This window comes from Battus philenor, unplaced genomic scaffold (assembly GCF_028537555.1).
Source record: "Battus philenor isolate CCGP_79_NKW_IND1 unplaced genomic scaffold, ilBatPhil1.0.hap1 SCAF_2, whole genome shotgun sequence".
NCBI lineage: Eukaryota > Metazoa > Arthropoda > Insecta > Lepidoptera > Papilionidae > Battus > Battus philenor.
In genome coordinates, this window is record NW_027181682.1 from 16,273,647 (window position 1) to 16,293,138 (window position 19,492).

Genomic DNA, 19,492 nt, shown 5'->3' on the forward strand with positions numbered 1-19,492 from the left:
TTGCCAAGAGTAATTAAAACGCAAAGGTGGCGAAACTTTTGCGTGTTATTAATCACCGATGACTGACGCAGTACACAAAACATTACTGTCAGTCATCGATGACTGACATGACGGCTTGTTTATTGTAAATATTAGTGTCGACGTACATAACCTGAAACGGGGCTATATATAAAAATAGATATTATGTATTTGAACATTTTTCAGAGCCGGTATGGACGTCATACTCCGATGGCGAAGCAGCTGCGTGAGGAACCCTCGTTGCAGCTGTGCGGCGTGCTGCTCCGGTACGCGTTGCAGGCGGACGCGGCTGCTGTACAGGCCGACCTGGCCGAGCGACATCTGCCTTCGCTCTCCACTCTTCGACAGGTACTCTCGTAGCGCGATGTTCACCTGGAATGTTAAAAGTTGAGAAACCCCAGCGGCTAAGAAGCTGCTCGTCCTTGCCATCCTTACCGGGCTGCTAGCTCTGGACCTTCGAGTCCATAAAGCAGCTCGTTAGCTGATGGTAAAGGACGTGGAACAGTGTTGTATGGAGTTGTCCTGCCTGGGGAAAAGTGCAGAAGTCCAACTTGCCATCTACGTAATATCAGAAAGAGACAACATGAACATAGTGTTCAACTGATGGTACATAGTAAACATAAAACAGATTATTAATCTAATTCTGAAGAGAAAACATAACTTAGGAAAAATAGAGTTTCATTTTCTCAAGTTTTTTTTAAAAATAATCAAGCCATGTTCCGGCAGTTAATGTGTGTTGTTGTATTAGATCTTAAAGTGAACACGCTGTATAAACGTACCGGTTTTTATTTCACCCCTGGAGCTGTTCACAGTACGTTGCAAAAGTAGTTTTTTGTCGAATTTCGCGTAGCATAACTAAAATCTATAAATGTGCTAAATATTTGAAAGTGATCGTTTTGGATGATGAACTTCAGGAAAATGTATATAGTGTGGCGATGGGGGGAAAGGTTCTTGAGGTGACCACGAGCAGGAAGACGCGGCGCGGGAAGGCCCACCACAAGGTAGACCGACGACATAGTTGAGGTCGCGGGAAGTCGCTGGATACGAGCTGTGCAGGACAAGTCATCGTGGCGTTCTTTGAGGAAGGTGTATGGCTTGCAGTGAGCGTCCATGAGCTAAAAAGAAGAAGATAGTATGACCGAAACTGCAGTACCGCGCCTTATATTGCACGCGTTTTTAACACCCCGATTTTTAGAGACTTGGAACCTTCCTAGCTAGTTATTTCACGTTGAAACATGTCATATGACAGCTCTATGAAATAAAGTTGATTTTTTTTTATCTACAGGGTGTCATAGTGTTGAGTCGACAATGGAAGAACATACTGTACACACCGCTGTTGCTCGAACATAACTACAAGAGCAAAGTGATGAAACCACTTAACGTGACATTTGCGCTGCCGGATTTATTGGAGGTGAGTGGTATTCGAAATGAGAGTATGTAAGAGATCCATGGGAGAAGAGAGAGATTCTTTATCTTGAATGAAAGACTACTCCACTAGAGATGATTCTATGAATTTCTTATATTATTAAAGTTACATGGTTTATTTATAGAGTAAGAAAAGGACCAATATTTGGCCACTTCCGCACATGCAGTGATAGTCGTGCAACAAAGTGCACCGCCCGCCAGCCTATTAAAGCCGCCAAATTAGTGCCAAACACAGAGACTCTGTGTTTGGCACTAATCGGTGTAACATAACTCCTGAAGATGCCTCGTGGAGGGGTGAAACACGTGTTGAGTAATTTGGCGGTGGCGGTTGTGTGATTCGCATTGTTTGCCGCATACGCTTTTATCAGCGGGCTGGCGGGCGGTGCATTTTATTGCATGACTACCACTGCATGTGCGGAAGTGGCTAAATATTGGTCCTTTTCTTACTTAGGATGGACTTTCGCGAGGTAACGCCTGATTCCATTAAATATTTATAGAGCTTCTGGAGTCATCTGGTACATCTTGGTGTCGACATTCACGCTGCGCATGTTAGTTGTGTTGAACTTTAGTCGTTCGAAGTCCGTTGTTTGTCACTTTAAAGTGACATCTGTCAGAACTGACAGATTAGTTACCGCGTGTCCTCTCTAATTAAATTACTAAATTTTCATTCACTCGGTGTTTGGCACTGGTCGGTGTAACATCCCCTGAAGATGCCTCGTGGGTGAAACAGATGTAGAGTAAAATTAACAGTGTTGTTTCGCATTGTTTACTGCACGCGTATTTATCAGCGGGCTGGTGGGCGGTGCACTTTGTTGCACGACTACCACTGCATAGTGGAAGTAGCTATATATTAGTCCCTTTCTTAAGATGGACTTCCGCAAGGTAACGCCTGAATCTATTAAATACTAAGTTTTCATATCGTTTTCAGGATTCAGTTGAAGGTTGGCAGGAGTATCAGCTCGAGAACGAGGCTCTGGACGAGAACTGTCTCCTTCTAAACATGGAGGCGGAGAAACTGAATCTACCATGTAAGTAGCTTATGATAAATCATTATTTTAGTCAAGTGGGTAGATTTTCCATATTAAGGTCGCGGGCGACACAAAACCGGTCTTCGTGGTGATCTCTGGAAGACTTATGCCTTGCAGTGGGCGTTTTTTAAGTAAACATATATATGTATATTTGTGCTAGTATTACTGATTGACACTGCATTTGGTGCAAAAAGGTCACAAAATTTTTCTTAATCTAAAATTTTAAATCTATTCGAATTTCTTCACTTACTGTATATTTATGACAAAAAATAAAAACAAATGAAAAAAGAACAAAATAATAATTAACAGATTAGTTCCTTTTTTTAAATGTTACCTTTTTAATCTCATCATAACCAGCCAGATACAAATAGCATAGCTAGTGGTAATTTATTACAGGTTTATACATAATATTTGCGATTAAAATTTTCTCCGACCAAATATAAGTGAATTTTAAATAATAATAAATAAAATACCTGTTAATAAGGATGCTGTCTGTCTGTCTAAAGTAAGAAAATTTGAGTTTTTTTTTTATAATATGCTGAATAATTTCCCTTATATAAAAGGCCCCTGTCGCTATGCAGCAGAAGTATGAAGGCGACTAAAAAAAAATATAATTTAAAATACCAAAAGCCTAACAGGTTCGAATCCTGACTGGCATTTTACTTAAAAAAATTGCTATAAAAACCGTTGATGGAATAAGATCTCGAATATTCTAATAGCGAAAGATAAATCTTTCGCTCGTGATTAGAGCTAAAGCTCTAATCACGGTAATATATGATGATAATATATAAGTATATATGTGTATGTTTGTGTGATAATAACGTATGGTTTATGCGACAAGCGACAGCGATTCCGGCTAGCCCGCGACCGCATTCTTTCCCGTCTACGCCGCCATCCGGTTTGTACACGTTAATTGTTGCCTGTGTGTTTTCCATCTACCCACATTATCAACATGCATATAATCTCTTTGTTTCGTCAAAGCTCACCTAATTTAAATCTATAACTTCAACTATTGTATATTCAAACCTGTTTTTGTGTTTTGAAAAGGTTCTACATAAAAAAATCGATAAAAATACTTTGCGGGTAGTTTTAAAAAAAAAAAGGTTTTGGAACACAATTAAAAGCATTTTTGTGCTACATAAAAATTGTCTCACTAGAAATTAAACTGTCCGAGCGACATGTTAAAAGAAATGGAACATAGATGAAATTCATCGACAATTATTTTATTACGCGTATATATTTTGAATAAACGTGTACATATTAAAAATCGAATATATTAAATGTTCGAATAAACCTAGTATTTTTTATAGCTTCGTCAGTTATGTTCCAATTTGTATTTTACATATACTTCTAAAAATTTAATATATTTTTAGAAAATTTACATACTTCTAATAATTACATATACTTCTAAAAAAATTATAGATACTTCTAAAATTTTCATATACTTTTAAAAAATTTATATACTTCTATGAATTATATATATTCTATAAATTTTATATACTTTTAAATATTTTGCATAGTTTTAAAAGTTTTACATACTTCTTCTTAATCGCACAAAAACAGGTTCGATTGTGCATTAAATTACACAAAAAAAAACATTTTGGAACTTGGGATGATTTTAAATTGGTTTTCTGCTTATTGGATGTATTCATAGATGTCGCTTATATCTTCAGTGTTCGCAGTGTACATGATTTCTGTATAAGTTATTTGTGCATTTTGTGTATTTGTATCTTGGAATTATGTAGTTTTGTCATTTATTCACAATTCCTACCATTTTATCGTTATTTTATTGTCAGTTATATTGCTTTAAATTTGCTCAAATCTGTTTCGTAGAAGAATTCTGTATAGAAATTAAGACGCAATAAAAAAATGTTTGCTTCACAAATATAATGTATAATAAGCATCTCAAAAAAGTTTCACTTAGAAAATTTCTCTTACAACACGTTCAGTAACAATGTAGTTGGTGATGATTTTTTTGCGACGACTTTTGTCTCGAAAAACGAAATTTTACTTAGCACATTCCATGCTATCTGGGGCGTATATGTCCCCCGCTGCATTTTCACGTTCAGGCCATCTGCAGTTCTCATTGAAAAACAAAGGATTCTTAAACAAATGAATTGTAGGGTCGAATATAGGTAACTCACATCACATATCCGCACGTAATGCATATTAAAATTTATAACTTTTTTCCGCTGATTATAGCTTTGCAGAATTTAAAAAGTGTAAATCGTACGTCTTAAACGACTTTCTTTAATTTTTAAAGTGCGGATCATATACGTCCCTCGCCACCTGAATGGAAAATCTTCATAGACTGCCGTGGCATGGAACGTGTTAGCCGTATAAAAAAAGTTGCACAAAAATGTCGCACAAAAAAGTAGCACAAAAAGTAGCACAAAAAAGTTGCACAAAAACAGATTTGAGTATATAATAGTGTTATTATATTTGGATTGCAATGCTTTATGATGGTACACGATGTATTATTTTTGATTACATAAGCGGCCTTTTTTGATGTTCGTCAAATATCTGACAGCTAAGCATTGATGTTTTAATTTACTCTGTGATTTGTGGGGAAAAAGCGCCATTTGTAATATTTATTTGGCAATTTTCTCATTTTTTCTCTCCATAAAAATATTTTGCATATTTTAACAAATGCATTAGAAAGTTATTTCTTAGTTGGGAGTGTGTGCGTGTGAATATGTTTTGTCTCTTTCTTATTCAAACTTTTTTATGCTGCTGTCCTGTTCTTATTTATATTAAGCATGTATTTATAATAATTTATATTCAGATATTGTGAGCGGGGTTTGTCTCTCTGCAAATATGTGTTTAGAATTTTTTATATAACTGCTGTTATGGTGATAATCCTATACGCCCTATTGGATGTCATTATTAAGGAATAATGAAATAATAAAATAATGTGGAAGACATTATTAAGGAGTCGTTAAAAGAAATATGTCAGTGTGAATACTTTACATGTAAAAACGTGATTAAAAAATCCGAAACATTAAATGTAAATGTAAAAATAAAAATAAATGTTAAAACAAAGGCACGGACCCTAATGTCTGTGGAGTACTAAAAGATGTCGATCGCTTTGAATGAAATAAAAATTATTATATGCGTATTTTGATGTAACCAGGCGGTTAAATAAGAATCTGTACTTAAAGTATAAGTTAAGTTTGAATTAAGTTAGGAATGTATAACATGTGTTGATGGAATTTGCCAAGAATTGATTTACGAGAGAATTACTGTGGAAGCTCTTGAAGTATGATCTGTGCTGTGTTGGCATCGCGCAATCTATTTTGTCGGAATTCAAAAGTGGTTTAACGATTTTGAAGTTCGCATCTTGTCTCCACATTGATTCTTTGATCGTTTTAATGGCGAACATTCATGACAGTTATCAATGGGAATTACATGTAACAAGAATAAAAACCCCAATATGAAATCTTATGGAACTGAGTGGCTTCCTTGGTTTTGATTTATGTACAAGAGAATTATCTGAAATGGCAGCGGGCGGGTGCATATCTTTACACCCGAAGGCTATTGGGGCTGAAAGGTTCCTGAGTAAAGACCACGAGTTGGTAGACGTGACGTGGGTAAACCCCTACTAAGTGGACCGACGACATAGTTTAAGTTGAGGGAAGTCAGGACTGGTCATCGGGCCATTCTTTTGGGAAGAGAAAGATAAAGAATCATCTCCAGTGTTAGATGATAGCCGAGAGCCTGATCTTTCAGTATAGTGAGAGGATTTCGTTTAAAAGACGTCAATCTGCTAGAGGAACATCAATCTTACTAACGCGATGTAACTTTCATACTAGCGCCATCTATTGTTGTAATTGTACATTATATCTGACATGCTTATTGTGAATCGAAATTTTTTTTAAAAAATTTTCTCTTTTTAGTTCATTTTGTGTTTATTAAAAATTGTGATGAATTTTTATAAATTACAAATAACAATTGAGAACAATGTAGTCTTTTAATATCATATTTTAATACAGTCAGTCACTGGTGACTGACACGGTTTGAATAAAAGCTCAGTGTCAGTCATTGATGATTGTCGTGGCACTCAACGTGTTAGTTAAATATATTAATAAAATGTTATAATTTTTCTAATTCATGTATATTTGGGATCTGTCTTGTGTCTCCACACACGTGGCCTTATTGGGGTCTTATTTTTAAAGTGCGCGGCGCCCAAAGCAGCCGAGCCAGCTTGGTCTTCCCGTCGCTACCATTCTCCACGAGGAAAACGCCGTTCCAAGACGATGCAATCGCCAGTGAGTAGTAAATCGAACAAACAGACGTTTATACTTTAAAAAAATATATTTACAGATGAAGTCTCTAAAATTCCCAAATAATTATTTGATTTAGTAAGCTAACGTGAATGTATGATGTCTAGGATAATTACTCTGTATATATTAAATTGTCTCTATACCTCTCTCTCCATCTCGCTCTCCCCCTCTTCCTCTTTCTCCCTCTCTCTCTCTTCCTATCTCTCTCCTCCTCTCTCTCTTCGTTTTAAGAGCCGGGCAACGCAAGACTTATCGGAGGAGATCACTTCAGTGGATGATGACCTTAAATATTGTCCCTAAATAAGCAGGTTTTAATCATCCACGTCAGGCAAATCATAACTCGGTACACTTTTTAGAACTCAGACAAAGGTTACATCTTAGGCATCTTTTCATGTCCTATCATGTTCCAATCAGTTATGTCCTGTTCGAGTTGAATAACTCTAACAAAATTTGTTTTTTTTCTTAACAAATAATTTTATTTTGCAAAGAAAACTGTAAATTCTTAATTATAATGATAATAAACTGGTAGTTGCATTATACATGCGTTTCCATCTATATGCAGATTATGGAACTCTCAAAGAAGACTTGCCGACAGTGGGCTCAAATCCATCGCTGTACTCCCCCCACGGCAGCCAGGACGACGTCGCCAACGAAAGAGCTCGCGAAGACCTGTACCAGTGGATGGCAAAGCAGGAGCCCATTAAAGTCGTAAGATATTATCATTTATATCATAATCCTTGAGTTTCGATTTAAGTTTTTAAACAAGGTATCGGGTGCAATTCGTGTATTGAAGTATCATGTATCATAAGGACTTATTGCAATTCACGTCTTAAAGTATTGTGTATCGGAGTGACTTATTGCATTTTTGTCTTAAAGTGTCAAGAATCGAGTAGACATCTTGCAATTGGCGTCATAAAGTGTCGTGTATAGGACTTACTTATTGCATTTTCGTCTTAAAGTGTCGTGTATCGGAATGACTTTAGCATTTTCGTCTTAAAGTATCATGTGTCGAGTAGACTTCTTGCAATTTGCGCCACATCGTGTCGTGTATAGGACTTACTTAATGCATTGTCGTCTTAAAGTGTCGTGTATCGGAATGACTTTAGCATTTTCGTCTTAAAGTATCATGTGTCGAGTAGACTTCTTGCAATTTGCGCCACATCGTGTCGTGTATAGGACTTACTTAATGCATTGTCGTCTTAAAGTGTCGTGTATCGGAATGACTTTAGCATTTTCGTCTTAAAGTATCATGTGTCGAGTAGACTTCTTGCAATTTGCGCCACATCGTGTCGTGTATAGGACTTACTTAATGCAGTGTCGTCTTAAAGTGTCGTGTATCGGAATGACTTTAGCATTTTCGTCTTAAAGTATCATGTGTCGAGTAGACTTCTTGCAATTTGCGCCACATCGTGTCGTGTATAGGACTTACTTAATGCATTGTCGTCTTAAAGTGTCGTGTATCGGAATGACTTTAGCATTTTCGTCTTAAAGTATCATGTGTCGAGTAGACTTCTTGCAATTTGCGCCACATCGTGTCGTGTATAGGACTTACTTAATGCAGTGTCGTCTTAAAGTGTCGTGTATCGGAATGACTTTAGCATTTTCGTCTTAAAGTATCATGTGTCGAGTAGACTTCTTGCAATTTGCGCCACATCGTGTCGTGTATAGGACTTACTTAATGCATTGTCGTCTTAAAGTGTCGTGTATCGGAATGACTTTAGCATTTTCGTCTTAAAGTATCATGTGTCGAGTAGACTTCTTGCAATTTGCGCCACATCGTGTCGTGTATAGGACTTACTTAATGCATTGTCGTCTTAAAGTGTCGTGTATCGGAATGACTTTAGCATTTTCGTCTTAAAGTATCATGTGTCGAGTAGACTTCTTGCAATTTGCGCCACATCGTGTCGTGTATAGGACTTACTTAATGCATTGTCGTCTTAAAGTGTCGTATATCGGAATGACTTTAGCATTTTCGTCTTAAAGTATCATGTGTCGAGTAGACTTCTTGCAATTTGCGCCACATCGTGTCGTGTATAGGACTTACTTAATGCAGTGTCGTCTTAAAGTGTCGTGTATCGGAATGACTTTAGCATTTTCGTCTTAAAGTATCATGTGTCGAGTAGACTTCTTGCAATTTGCGCCACATCGTGTCGTGTATAGGACTTACTTAATGCATTGTCGTCTTAAAGTGTCGTGTATCGGAATGACTTTAGCATTTTCGTCTTAAAGTATCATGTGTCGAGTAGACTTCTTGCAATTTGCGACACATCGTGTCGTGTATAGGACTTACTGCTATTTGTACTTAGTGTCGTGTATCGGAATGACTTTAGCATTTTAGTCTTAAAGTATCGTGTATCGAGTGGACTTTGTGTAATTCGCGTCTTAAGGTATCATGTATTAAGTGGCCTTCATGCAATTCACGTTACAAGTTACTTATTAATTGTTCTTAACTTCTTAAAATATCATGTACACTTATTTCTTTGCGCCTTATTGCGTGATCCTAATTAAAATACCAGGATTTTCGTTTGTTAATGTATTTACTAAAAATATATCTGGGTCCGTATCTTTTTATACCTTTTATATCTGGTAAGTTGTGTCCATCATCGTGGCGAACTTTGCGAAAGGCATAGGCAAAGGCTCTGCATTATATATTTTGTATATGTATTAATAATACATTTTCAGGAACCGAAGACGAAGAAACCCATCATCCCGGCGTCGAAGATGAATCCTCGCGCTGTGGCGGCTTCGTTGCCGGCCTGCAGTCTGTACCCGCTTCAGGGATCTCTAATGCTACTGGACGCGCACCTCGTGTTCCAGCCACTGCTCGCTGCGCTTGGGGTTTCGCCCCACCAGGTACCACAAGGTAACTTGCCTCTTAAATATTGGCTATTATCTATCCACTGCCGAATCTCTTATCCAGTTTATTCCATCATATACAGTCCAAATCTCTCTAGTCATTTTGTACTTTAATAAAATTTAATAAATAATCATATATTTGACAAGGAAATGCGTCGTATATGTCTTTTTAATTTTTTTGGGATTTAAGCCTCTATTAATATAATTGAAAATATCAGAGAACTTTGGTGTTTATTTTATACACAGCCGGACATGCTCCACCATAGATTTCCAAAAGGGCAGGCTGGTGGTGATCTGGATCAAGAGCCTGCTGACGACCATAACTAGGTCATCAATCCACCTTGTGGGTGAACGTCCTTGACTTCCCGTTATAAGTTTGCCCCTCCAAAACTTTAAGGGTTACTTTCACTGAAATATCTACTTAGAAGATAGAACATCATGGGATGGTTCTCCTCTAGTTTATTTAAATTTTTAATTAAATCGTTTGTTCTTCTCGAGCATGAGGCTTTTCTCATCCGAACTTGTGGTAGACCAACTTGATGTCAATTAGAGATTTAGTTCATCCTATGTTGAGTAAAGAGTTTTGAATAATTATGTTTTGTAGGCGAGTCGAAGGGCAAGGGGTATGCGGCGGGGCAGGGGTCCGGCCAGGGAGGTGGGGGAGAGGGTGCCCCAGCACTGGAGTCGCTGGGCTCCAAGCTGTCGCTTCTGGCGTGGCTGGATGTGTTCCGAATTGACATTGTGGTCAGTGACCTAGCAGCGAGGGATCGACGCCATGCAAACGCTAAGGGCAAAGGTGATTTTTTTTAATACTAACTGTCACGGTAGACGTATCAGCAAACCTTTACATGTTCTTAAAGAGGTTTTAAGACTTATTGGCGAAAAAGTCATATGGGTTTAATATGCTATCATCATCATAGTTTTAAATCACCATATGACATATTTTGTATAAACCGTGGTGCATGTAATTACTTCTTGTCCCGTTAGTGGAAGGTTTAGAAGCTTGTAAAATTGGTAAAAGCATTGCTTGCCGCAATATCGCTTCTATTTTGGAGGAGAAAGAAAGCCGCAACACTTTCTTGCGGTTTTGTTACACGATAATAAGTTTAACGAAACTTTGTAATAAGAAATTTGGCGAGGAATGGAAGGTTATACGTGATTGTAATGTAAATGATAGAAAATATGATTGGGGAAAGAAAATTAAAAATATTACATAATATTATATAACAAAAAAAATCATATGTTGCCGTCTCTTTCTCTCAGGTCACCCAAGCCACATTGATATCCCGTCGGAGACGCCGGCGTTCCTCTGCGAGAAGGTGTCCATTGACGTGGACCTGAAGAAGGTGGCGGACATGACCGTCGACGACCTCATACAGCGCCAGAACGTGCTGTACATCTCCCGCGGGCAGCTCAAGAAGCACATCAGCACCATGCTGAACTTCAATATAAGCATACGCTTCATCTCCCAACAAGTAAGTTGCATCAAGAGGAAGCGAACACGTCTGCACTGTGTAAATGTCTAATGTATACTGATTTTTTTACTTCGTGTAAACTCATCCTTACTTCGTTATTACTAACATATGAGATAAACTTTGTATTCTCTGTATTAACAGTCTGGTTAACAAATTAATGAGTATATATTGATCTAAAATCTATAACAAGATAATGTAAGCTGTACTGTAATTAGTATTTTTAAACTTTTTTGTGACATGCTTCATTTTAGTCTTTTTAAAATTATTACGTCACACGCAAACATGAACACATACACGCACAGATACATATATATTAAAGCGGAAGGGTTATACTCGAGTCAACTTTCGAATTGCCCCTCCGTGGGACATGTGCCCGACGTTGGGAACTACTGATGTAGATAGTTCGTTTTATTAGACTATGTACACAACTATGTAAGGTATTGCAATACACTATCGTTTAATGTTTCTAATTTATATTTCAATAAATTTATGAGGACCATTAAACAAAAACCTGTAAATATTCTATCACGTGTGAAGAGTTTTTAAAATGATATTAAAGGTTTCTAAAGGTTACAAAGAAATACCCAGGAGCCGAGGTCTGGTAAATGGTGTATCTGATACAAAAGAACAGGTTACTACTAGATGCTTCTACTGTGCAGGTGAACATGCCGCTGCTGCGACTGCTGCATCAGATCAGCAACATGTACCAGAACGTGAAGGATACGCAGACGGAGCTCCGCAGCCAGACCAAGCTGAACCACCGACAGAACAAACACACTTCGTCATCAGGTAAACTCGACTCCTTCTCTCGTAAGTTCTCATTTCTCACGATATTTCGCCACCATTCGAAACATTTTGCACGTATCCATTTACATGGGTCATAATCATTAAATAGTTAAAATTTTAAAGTTACGATCTTTGGAGGAAGCCTATACCTTTCAGAAGGCGTCTATCGGGTGATATGATGTCGATAATATAGTTCAATACATATTTGTGATGGTTGAATTCAGATTTGTAATAGTTCAATACATATTTGTGATGGTTGAATACAGATTTTTAATAGTTCAATACATATTTGTGATAGTTGAATACATATTTGTAATAGTTGAATAAATATTTGTGTTAGTGGAATACAGATTTGTAATAGTTCAATACATATTTGGGATAGTTCAATAAATATTTGTAATGGTTGAATACAGATTCGTAATAGTTCAATACATATTTATGATAGTTGAACACAGATCCGTGATAGTTCAATAAGTATTTGTGATTGTTGAATACAGATTTGTGATAGTTGAATACGGATTTGCAATAGTTCAATACATATTTATGATAGTTGAATACAGATCCGCGATAGTTCAATGAATATTTGTGATTCAATACAGATTTCTAATAGTTCAATACATAATTGTGATTGTTGAATACAGATTTGTGATAGTTGAATACAAATTTGTGATAGTTGAATACAGAAGTTTGCAAATATTAGGTCTTTAGACAGGTAAACAGTTGTTAATGAAGTGAGTACAGTTTCAGAGTTCCGCGAGAACGTTGCGAGCATGTCGTCGTTGGACAAGGAGAGCGCGTACGCTGTGTCGGTGTCGGGCGCGACGGTGGGAGGAGCCGGCGATGCGGGCGTCCCCCCCACCGCCGCGCAGCCCGCCCCCCGCGCCCCCCGCCCGCAGTCATTCGCGCAGAAGCTACGCTCTACCGGCAAGAGCGTGAAAGGCAGACTTGGTAACATATTTATACCTAAACTAGCTGTTCCCGCAAACGTTGTTTTGCAAAAAAAAATGATATTTTAATTTACAAATAAAAAATAAGGTTTGATCGTAGAGGGGTGAAAATTTATGGTTGTATGTATTCTTGTATGCTGTATCATAAAAAAATAAAAACAAAAAATTTCGTTAAAAAATAAAAAAAAAATTTTAAGTGTGAACAACCTTTATCACTTAGAGGTATAGAAAATAGATAGTAGCCGATTCTCAGACCTACTGAATACGAATATAAAATTTGGTAAAAATCAGTCAAGCCGTTTCAGAGGAGTTCAAGTTCGAACACCGTGACACGAGAATTTTATATATTAGATTTAAGTCTTGAACTAAATCAAACTTTAGCTCTCTTAAATTTAACGATATTGTATTCTTCGGATTTGTGCCAACTACTGTGGAACCGGACTTTATAGAGTCCGTCATCTTTATATAGTAAAAGTTAATATATTAAAAAGAAGTTAAATAGCTGCTAATTGATATCTCAGTAAAATTACAGATATTACGAATTACCTGATGCCTGGCCTATAGATACACGTTTGAAATAGTTTTCATTAAAATCGATACTTGACGCATTTAAGACACGAAACATCTTTCAAAATGATTTGGGCTGAACCAAATGATATTTCATCTTATATATATATATATATATATAAAGTATTTATTTACTATCTGTCCTTGCAAACTTTGTACTGTCAGAAATTATTGGCTTGTCGCAGTGCAATAGGAAATATATATATATATATATATATATATATTAATGTAACATTACAAAGTTATCACCAATCATCCTGTATATCATTCAGAGGGGATAATAATGTCGTCGACGTCATTACAGCCTATATACGCATACGGCATAGGTCTCTCCAAAAGATATCTATGGCAGGATATACTATAATCGCCACGTTTGGCAGGCGGGTTGGTGATCGCAGTGTGGTATTCAAAATGGTACGCAGCGGGTGCTGCTGTCCATCTTATGAAAATTTCTCTGTGAGAAGTAGCAACTAATTATAATTAATGAACAAAGTGTGAATAATATAACACTGTATTCTAGATATCGAACCCGCGACATACGATCCCAAGTCTCAGTTCTTTACCGTTGAGCTACCAATGCTTACAATTATGATAATGTGAATTAAATAAATTAGTGTAATTTATTATTTTATAACTTACTTTGCAGGTTACAGTTCATTGAACGAAGGCGCTCACACGCCTATGTATAGTGCTGAAACACCGCCTACCACACACGTGGCCCCGCCCACTCACCCTGTTCTATCGCATTCGCCCCCCGGGCCTCCTGCTCAACCTGCACCAGACTCGCAGCTGGCGCCTCGCTGCTGGCGTACCGTGTATCTACTCCTGGACCTGTACGCCAACATGCCCGACGCAGACACCATCACCCACAGGTCTGTCATCATTATTACTGTCGCGGGATAGTAAAACAAGGAAATATACGCAAATAGTTATAGAAGAATTTCAAGTTGTCAGCTATTAAAGATTTTAGTATAAAAAATAACGGTTTATAAACTAAGTAGATCTGATGACGAAGGCATTTGGCCGGTATGTGTTGCCGGTGGTGACTTAAGAATATAGAAGGTTATTCTCGGCAGCGAATTAGAATTGTAGAAGAAAGAACGATTACAAATCATTTCCAATCAGTGTAAAGCAATATTTTACAACCTTCTATGTGACGTGCTCCACCTTAGCCTTTTCAAAATTTATTTATATATATATATATATATATATATATATATATATATATATATATATATATATAAATAAATGAGATCCGCAGAGGAACCAAGGTCAAGGGCTCGTCTGAAGTGGCAGTGGGAATGGTACAGTTCTTGTACAACCGTCGACCGCTGAGGCTGAAAGGTTTCCGAGTGGTGACCATGAGCCGGTAGAAGCGGCGTGGATACACCCCCCACTAGGTTGACCGACTACAAAGTCAAGGTCGCGGAAAGTCACTGGATGCAGACAGTGCAGGGCCATCATTGTGGCCATCTTTAAGGGAGGCAGTATGAACTGTCTCGTAAATTCGTCAAGTTCGGAACATTGTATAGACCGGGCACAGTAATCGGGGCTGATGATCCCGATATCAAGTTTAGGGAGGGTGCCTGGCAATGTATCATTCGCATTCTTCTTCCAGGATCTTCTACTTCAACGTTTCAGCCCGTAGATGCCTACTGTAAGGCATAGAGCTCCCCCATAGACATATATGTATATATATATATATGTAAATATATATATCATAATTATGTTACACAGAAGATGCTGCTGACCGTCCTCTGGAAACTTGTTTATGATTAATGGCAATATATATGTAATTAATGCAAGTTGGAATTATATAAGATTGTATCACGGGAACTGAACCTGATCTACAATCGCTAGTCACAGTTCTCTATCACTGCTCTCTAAAATTTTTAAGGAATTGTAGCGATATGTATATTGTTATAGTGAAATTCTATTTCATTTTAGTTTGTGTAATATCTGGTTCTTCTAATGACGTATACATCCATTAAAGGAAGTTAGAAGAAGAACGGGATCAAGTAAGAAGATAGAAATATGAATAAAGATGTTGTTTTGTGACTGTGAAAGTGACAGGTCTTCGGTTTCAGGTTCTCTGTGTCGACGGAGCTACCTGAACACTACAGACAGGCGCGCGCACGACCCAGCTCGAGGGAACAGAACGCGAGCAACTCCTCATCCAGCGCTGCGGGCATGGGTATCGTCGTCGTGGGTGGAGCCAGGTGTGTATGTATGAGCCAGGTGTCTGCCCATGAGGTGGGGCGCTTCTAAAAGGTTCTATTGGAAAGCTACAAGTCCGATTCACAAAGCTTCCAATATATATATATATATATAAATATATATATATAGATATATATATATATATATATATATATAAATATATATACAATTTTGTGCACGACCATTAATCGCGTTTTAATAGAAAAGACGGCCAAGATAGGATTTACATATACCTTCAAAAATAAATTATCAACAAATCGCTTATGTCACTAAACACATATAATCACAACTACATGTGTAATTTTTAAAAGATCATACATGTCCTTAACGATGATGGGCGGGGAGTATGTCCAGCAGTGGACAACTTAATGCTAAAATGATGAATAGATAATTATAGCGTGTCGTGGTGTGTGTAGGATTCACCGCACCCGCCTGCTGGCCTCGCTGTCAGGTCTGAAGCTGGAGGCGGAGATCACCTCCCTTCAGGCTTCACTCTCCGCGTCACGCACGCGGCAGTGGTCGCTGAGCGGAAACCTCGGCCGCACCATGATCGTGTTGCTGGAAGGCGTCGCACCCAATCAGCAGTAAGTGATAATTATAAAAAATTAACGGTAGGTTTTGGTAGAATCAATCCTACCACCACAAAGCATATTTCTACCAAGCAGACGTAGTAGTGTGTTTTGATTTGTAAAAGCGGTAGTTAGTAAAATTACTATACTATACGGATTTTCTACCGCATGACAAGACGCACACGAGACTTGAGAATAGATATAACTTTTGGTTTGAGCAGTGGCAGCCCTGCAGGAGAGGACTGAGACTTACGATCGTAGGTCGCGGTTTCGACTTCCGGGATACAATCTTACGTAACTCATTCTTTGTGCATTAATTATAATAAGATTGCCACTGCTCACAAACAAGTTTCCAGAAGATGGGTAGCGGTGTATTCTAATTACCATAATACCATACGATCTTGGTGATCGACCCGCCTCTCAAGCGTGGCGATTATGGTATATCCCCCATGGACATTTTTCAGGACTACCAATGCCTTGCAGTGATGTAGATATGTGCTTTAATGGTTGAATTATTTGAATGTGCTGGCTTAAAATTTTAATTAATTTTTTTTTTACTTCTCGTGGTATTGGCGGGTTTATCTTAGGATATTTATCTCATGTGTGTTTGGAGCAAATTGTATTGGATCAAAGAACACATTATTTGTGGAGTTACATCATATATATATATGATGTATCTCCTATATGATGTAATTAAAATTCACAGTATGCTATGTTGTAACGCGACCTATACTATGTTGTGGGTTGTCCTAGGATCTATTCATTTACCCATTCTCGTTTGCTTTTAAAATGCTTTTTTAAATAATTAATTAAATAAATAGGACTGTAGTGCGAGTGAGCGTCGGCAAGTCGCAGGCGCTTTACTCTTGGGAGGGCGGGCGGCAAGGCGCTGCAGCGTTCCTCAGCGTGGGCGGAGTTCGCGTCGACTTACCGCAGCATCCTGTGGCACTGCACGGAGTCATGACCCGCTCCAGTCGCCAGCTCTCCTCCACACTGCAGGTACACAAGACACTGTACAATAATGCCTCTTAGTATTACTCAATCTTGTACAATAACAAGAGATCACTTCGCGAAATATGTACCCTGTGAGCTATATTAGGATCAAATTTGTTGCCATTTTGAATGAATGTTTTATTAGGGAGACCGGAAAGTAATGTCGTATTACTAAGTTAAAATCACACGACTACATTTTTAACATGGTTTTACTTCTAATCAACAATATTTTCACATTCAATGCGGGAGCGGTAACAAATCAATCGGTTTTTCTGTAAAATATATCGACAGAAATGACTTTACTTTTCGGTACCCCTAATATTTTGCTTTTGGTATAAATTCGTTTACAAGTCGTGTAACAGTGTCATCTAGTAACGTCTAATACAATTTGCTAGACTGGCCTTCGACTTCCGCATGACTCATTTATTACAGAAAATTTACTAGATGGCGCTAGGTTACAAATTTTTTTACGGTAAAACAGCGTATACTGTTACAAGCGACGCAACTAGATGGCGTTGTCCTCAATAAGGTTTTCAATTTTAAGAAGCAGTAAATCAAGATGGATATGCGATATGCCAGGTGACGTTGTTAAAGTCGGAGGAAAACTCTGGATACAGGTCCAGTCGGTTGTATTGGAAATCTAAGGGGGAGGCCTATGTCCAGCTGTGGACATCTTTCGGTTGACTGCTGAAATAATAATCATTACAAGAAAAAAATTAGTTATGACCATAAAATGAAGTTCTTAAACCGACATTTTTCTTTTGTTATATGTTCAGCATTTATATATTTCTATAAAAGCACAGGGTATCCTTACGTAGAAAGTTTAAGCACCTTGTTCTGATAACACTTTATAAATGATGAGAGAACTGCAGGAGTTGGGTGTGACACGAACATCTGCGCGTCTGTCGCGCAACCCGCCTGGAGCCCCCCCTACCAACGGGCAAGGGGGCGTAGCAGCTGGCACGGGACCAATGCCAGGGGCGAACGCTGGGGTGACAGGCCCCGGTGTGAGCGAGACGGATGCAGGCGCCGGGGGCAGTCCTCCGAGACCTCCGCGACCCCCTCCACCAGCACCACGTCACGATCCCCTCCTACAGCCGCTACAGTTACAATTCACCATTCTACTACAGGTATATACCTGAAATATTAAAAAAGAGATTACGATGAATATAGTTTTCATGTTTTAATGTCATTTTAAAAAAAGTAAAGTTTACTTGTTTATGTTAAAACTTTAAGGGGTGAATGTATAGCTCATTTGCTGGCTATTAATACACCATATCTAAATATCAATGGTTGAAATAATAAATATATAGTAAGAAAAAGCGCTTTTGAAATTTACTAAACAACTACATATTAAAATTAATTATAGTTTACTATCTGTCCCTGCAGACTATTAGAAGTTATAGGCAAGGCGCATTTCAGAGTGATCACTTTATAAAGAGTGATTCGAAATATGCATAGAAGCATTTTCACCTATAACTAATCACTCTGTATAAAATTATTTACACGTTATACTAGTACCAAACTATTTGTTTATAATTTTTTTTCTACAGTTTTGCAAAGATTTTTCATAAAACTAAATTAACTATACACAAAACACGTTGTATCACCTCTACCTCGCAGAATAGAATGACTGATACGGCTCACTAAAGCCATCTACTGATAAAAGATCAAAACTTTTCATGAGTATTTATGTTTTATATTTACACCACTTAGTTATACTAGAAGGTGACGCTAATGGCTTTGCGGTCGAATAAATATTTTTATGTCTAAAATTTACCTGAATTTGTTTTTTTTTGTTAATATATACACCATAAAATGCCTTTTCCTTCATCTCTATCATCTCCATCCAAAGGTTTTTTGGTAGAGTTCGCCTCCAGTGATAAGACTACTTGTTATACCACTGTATCAATTGTTAAATTTTAATTTTTTATTTTAGTTTACATTAAAGTGTAAAATAAATAAACAAATAGGAGTTTTAGCTACATTTTTGACCAAAAGGGGATTTCCATAATCGTTTAAGTTAAGAATGCAGTTAACTACCATTGCCTAATAATTTAGGCGTTGCGTTCGAATATATACCTTATACTAATAATTTTAAATTTCACTTTATTAATACGTTTTCTTAAATTTTTATTGCATTAAATTGCCTCGTATTAACAGAGTTTGAGCATCACGGCGGCGCTACTGCCTTCGCTGCAGGCGCAGTACAAGATGGAACAGGTCCACAGCAAGGGCGTCACCGGTCTGAAGGCTCACTTCACCGTCGACCTGCCCACACATTCGCTCAGCTTCGCCACCAAATTACAGGTAACTAAGGGAGGGGTG

General features: G+C 37.8%; 1 protein-coding gene across 1 annotated transcript in view; it reads left to right on the forward strand.

Moving 5' to 3' along the window:
* The window catches only part of tweek (transmembrane protein KIAA1109 homolog tweek), a 68,732-nt gene that overhangs the window by 13,910 nt on the left and 35,330 nt on the right, over nt 1-19,492 (forward strand). Inside the window, exons 8-24 of the mRNA XM_068765465.1 lie at nt 205-366; nt 1,304-1,429; nt 2,372-2,471; nt 3,313-3,369; nt 6,647-6,739; nt 7,317-7,462; nt 9,437-9,617; nt 10,215-10,406; nt 10,874-11,085; nt 11,745-11,874; nt 12,613-12,819; nt 14,032-14,257; nt 15,473-15,604; nt 16,019-16,186; nt 16,993-17,170; nt 18,037-18,294; nt 19,328-19,474. Of these exons, the coding sequence (XP_068621566.1) occupies nt 205-366; nt 1,304-1,429; nt 2,372-2,471; nt 3,313-3,369; nt 6,647-6,739; nt 7,317-7,462; nt 9,437-9,617; nt 10,215-10,406; nt 10,874-11,085; nt 11,745-11,874; nt 12,613-12,819; nt 14,032-14,257; nt 15,473-15,604; nt 16,019-16,186; nt 16,993-17,170; nt 18,037-18,294; nt 19,328-19,474 (2,715 nt within the window). The remainder of the gene's footprint in view (nt 1-204; nt 367-1,303; nt 1,430-2,371; nt 2,472-3,312; nt 3,370-6,646; nt 6,740-7,316; nt 7,463-9,436; nt 9,618-10,214; nt 10,407-10,873; nt 11,086-11,744; nt 11,875-12,612; nt 12,820-14,031; nt 14,258-15,472; nt 15,605-16,018; nt 16,187-16,992; nt 17,171-18,036; nt 18,295-19,327; nt 19,475-19,492) is intronic.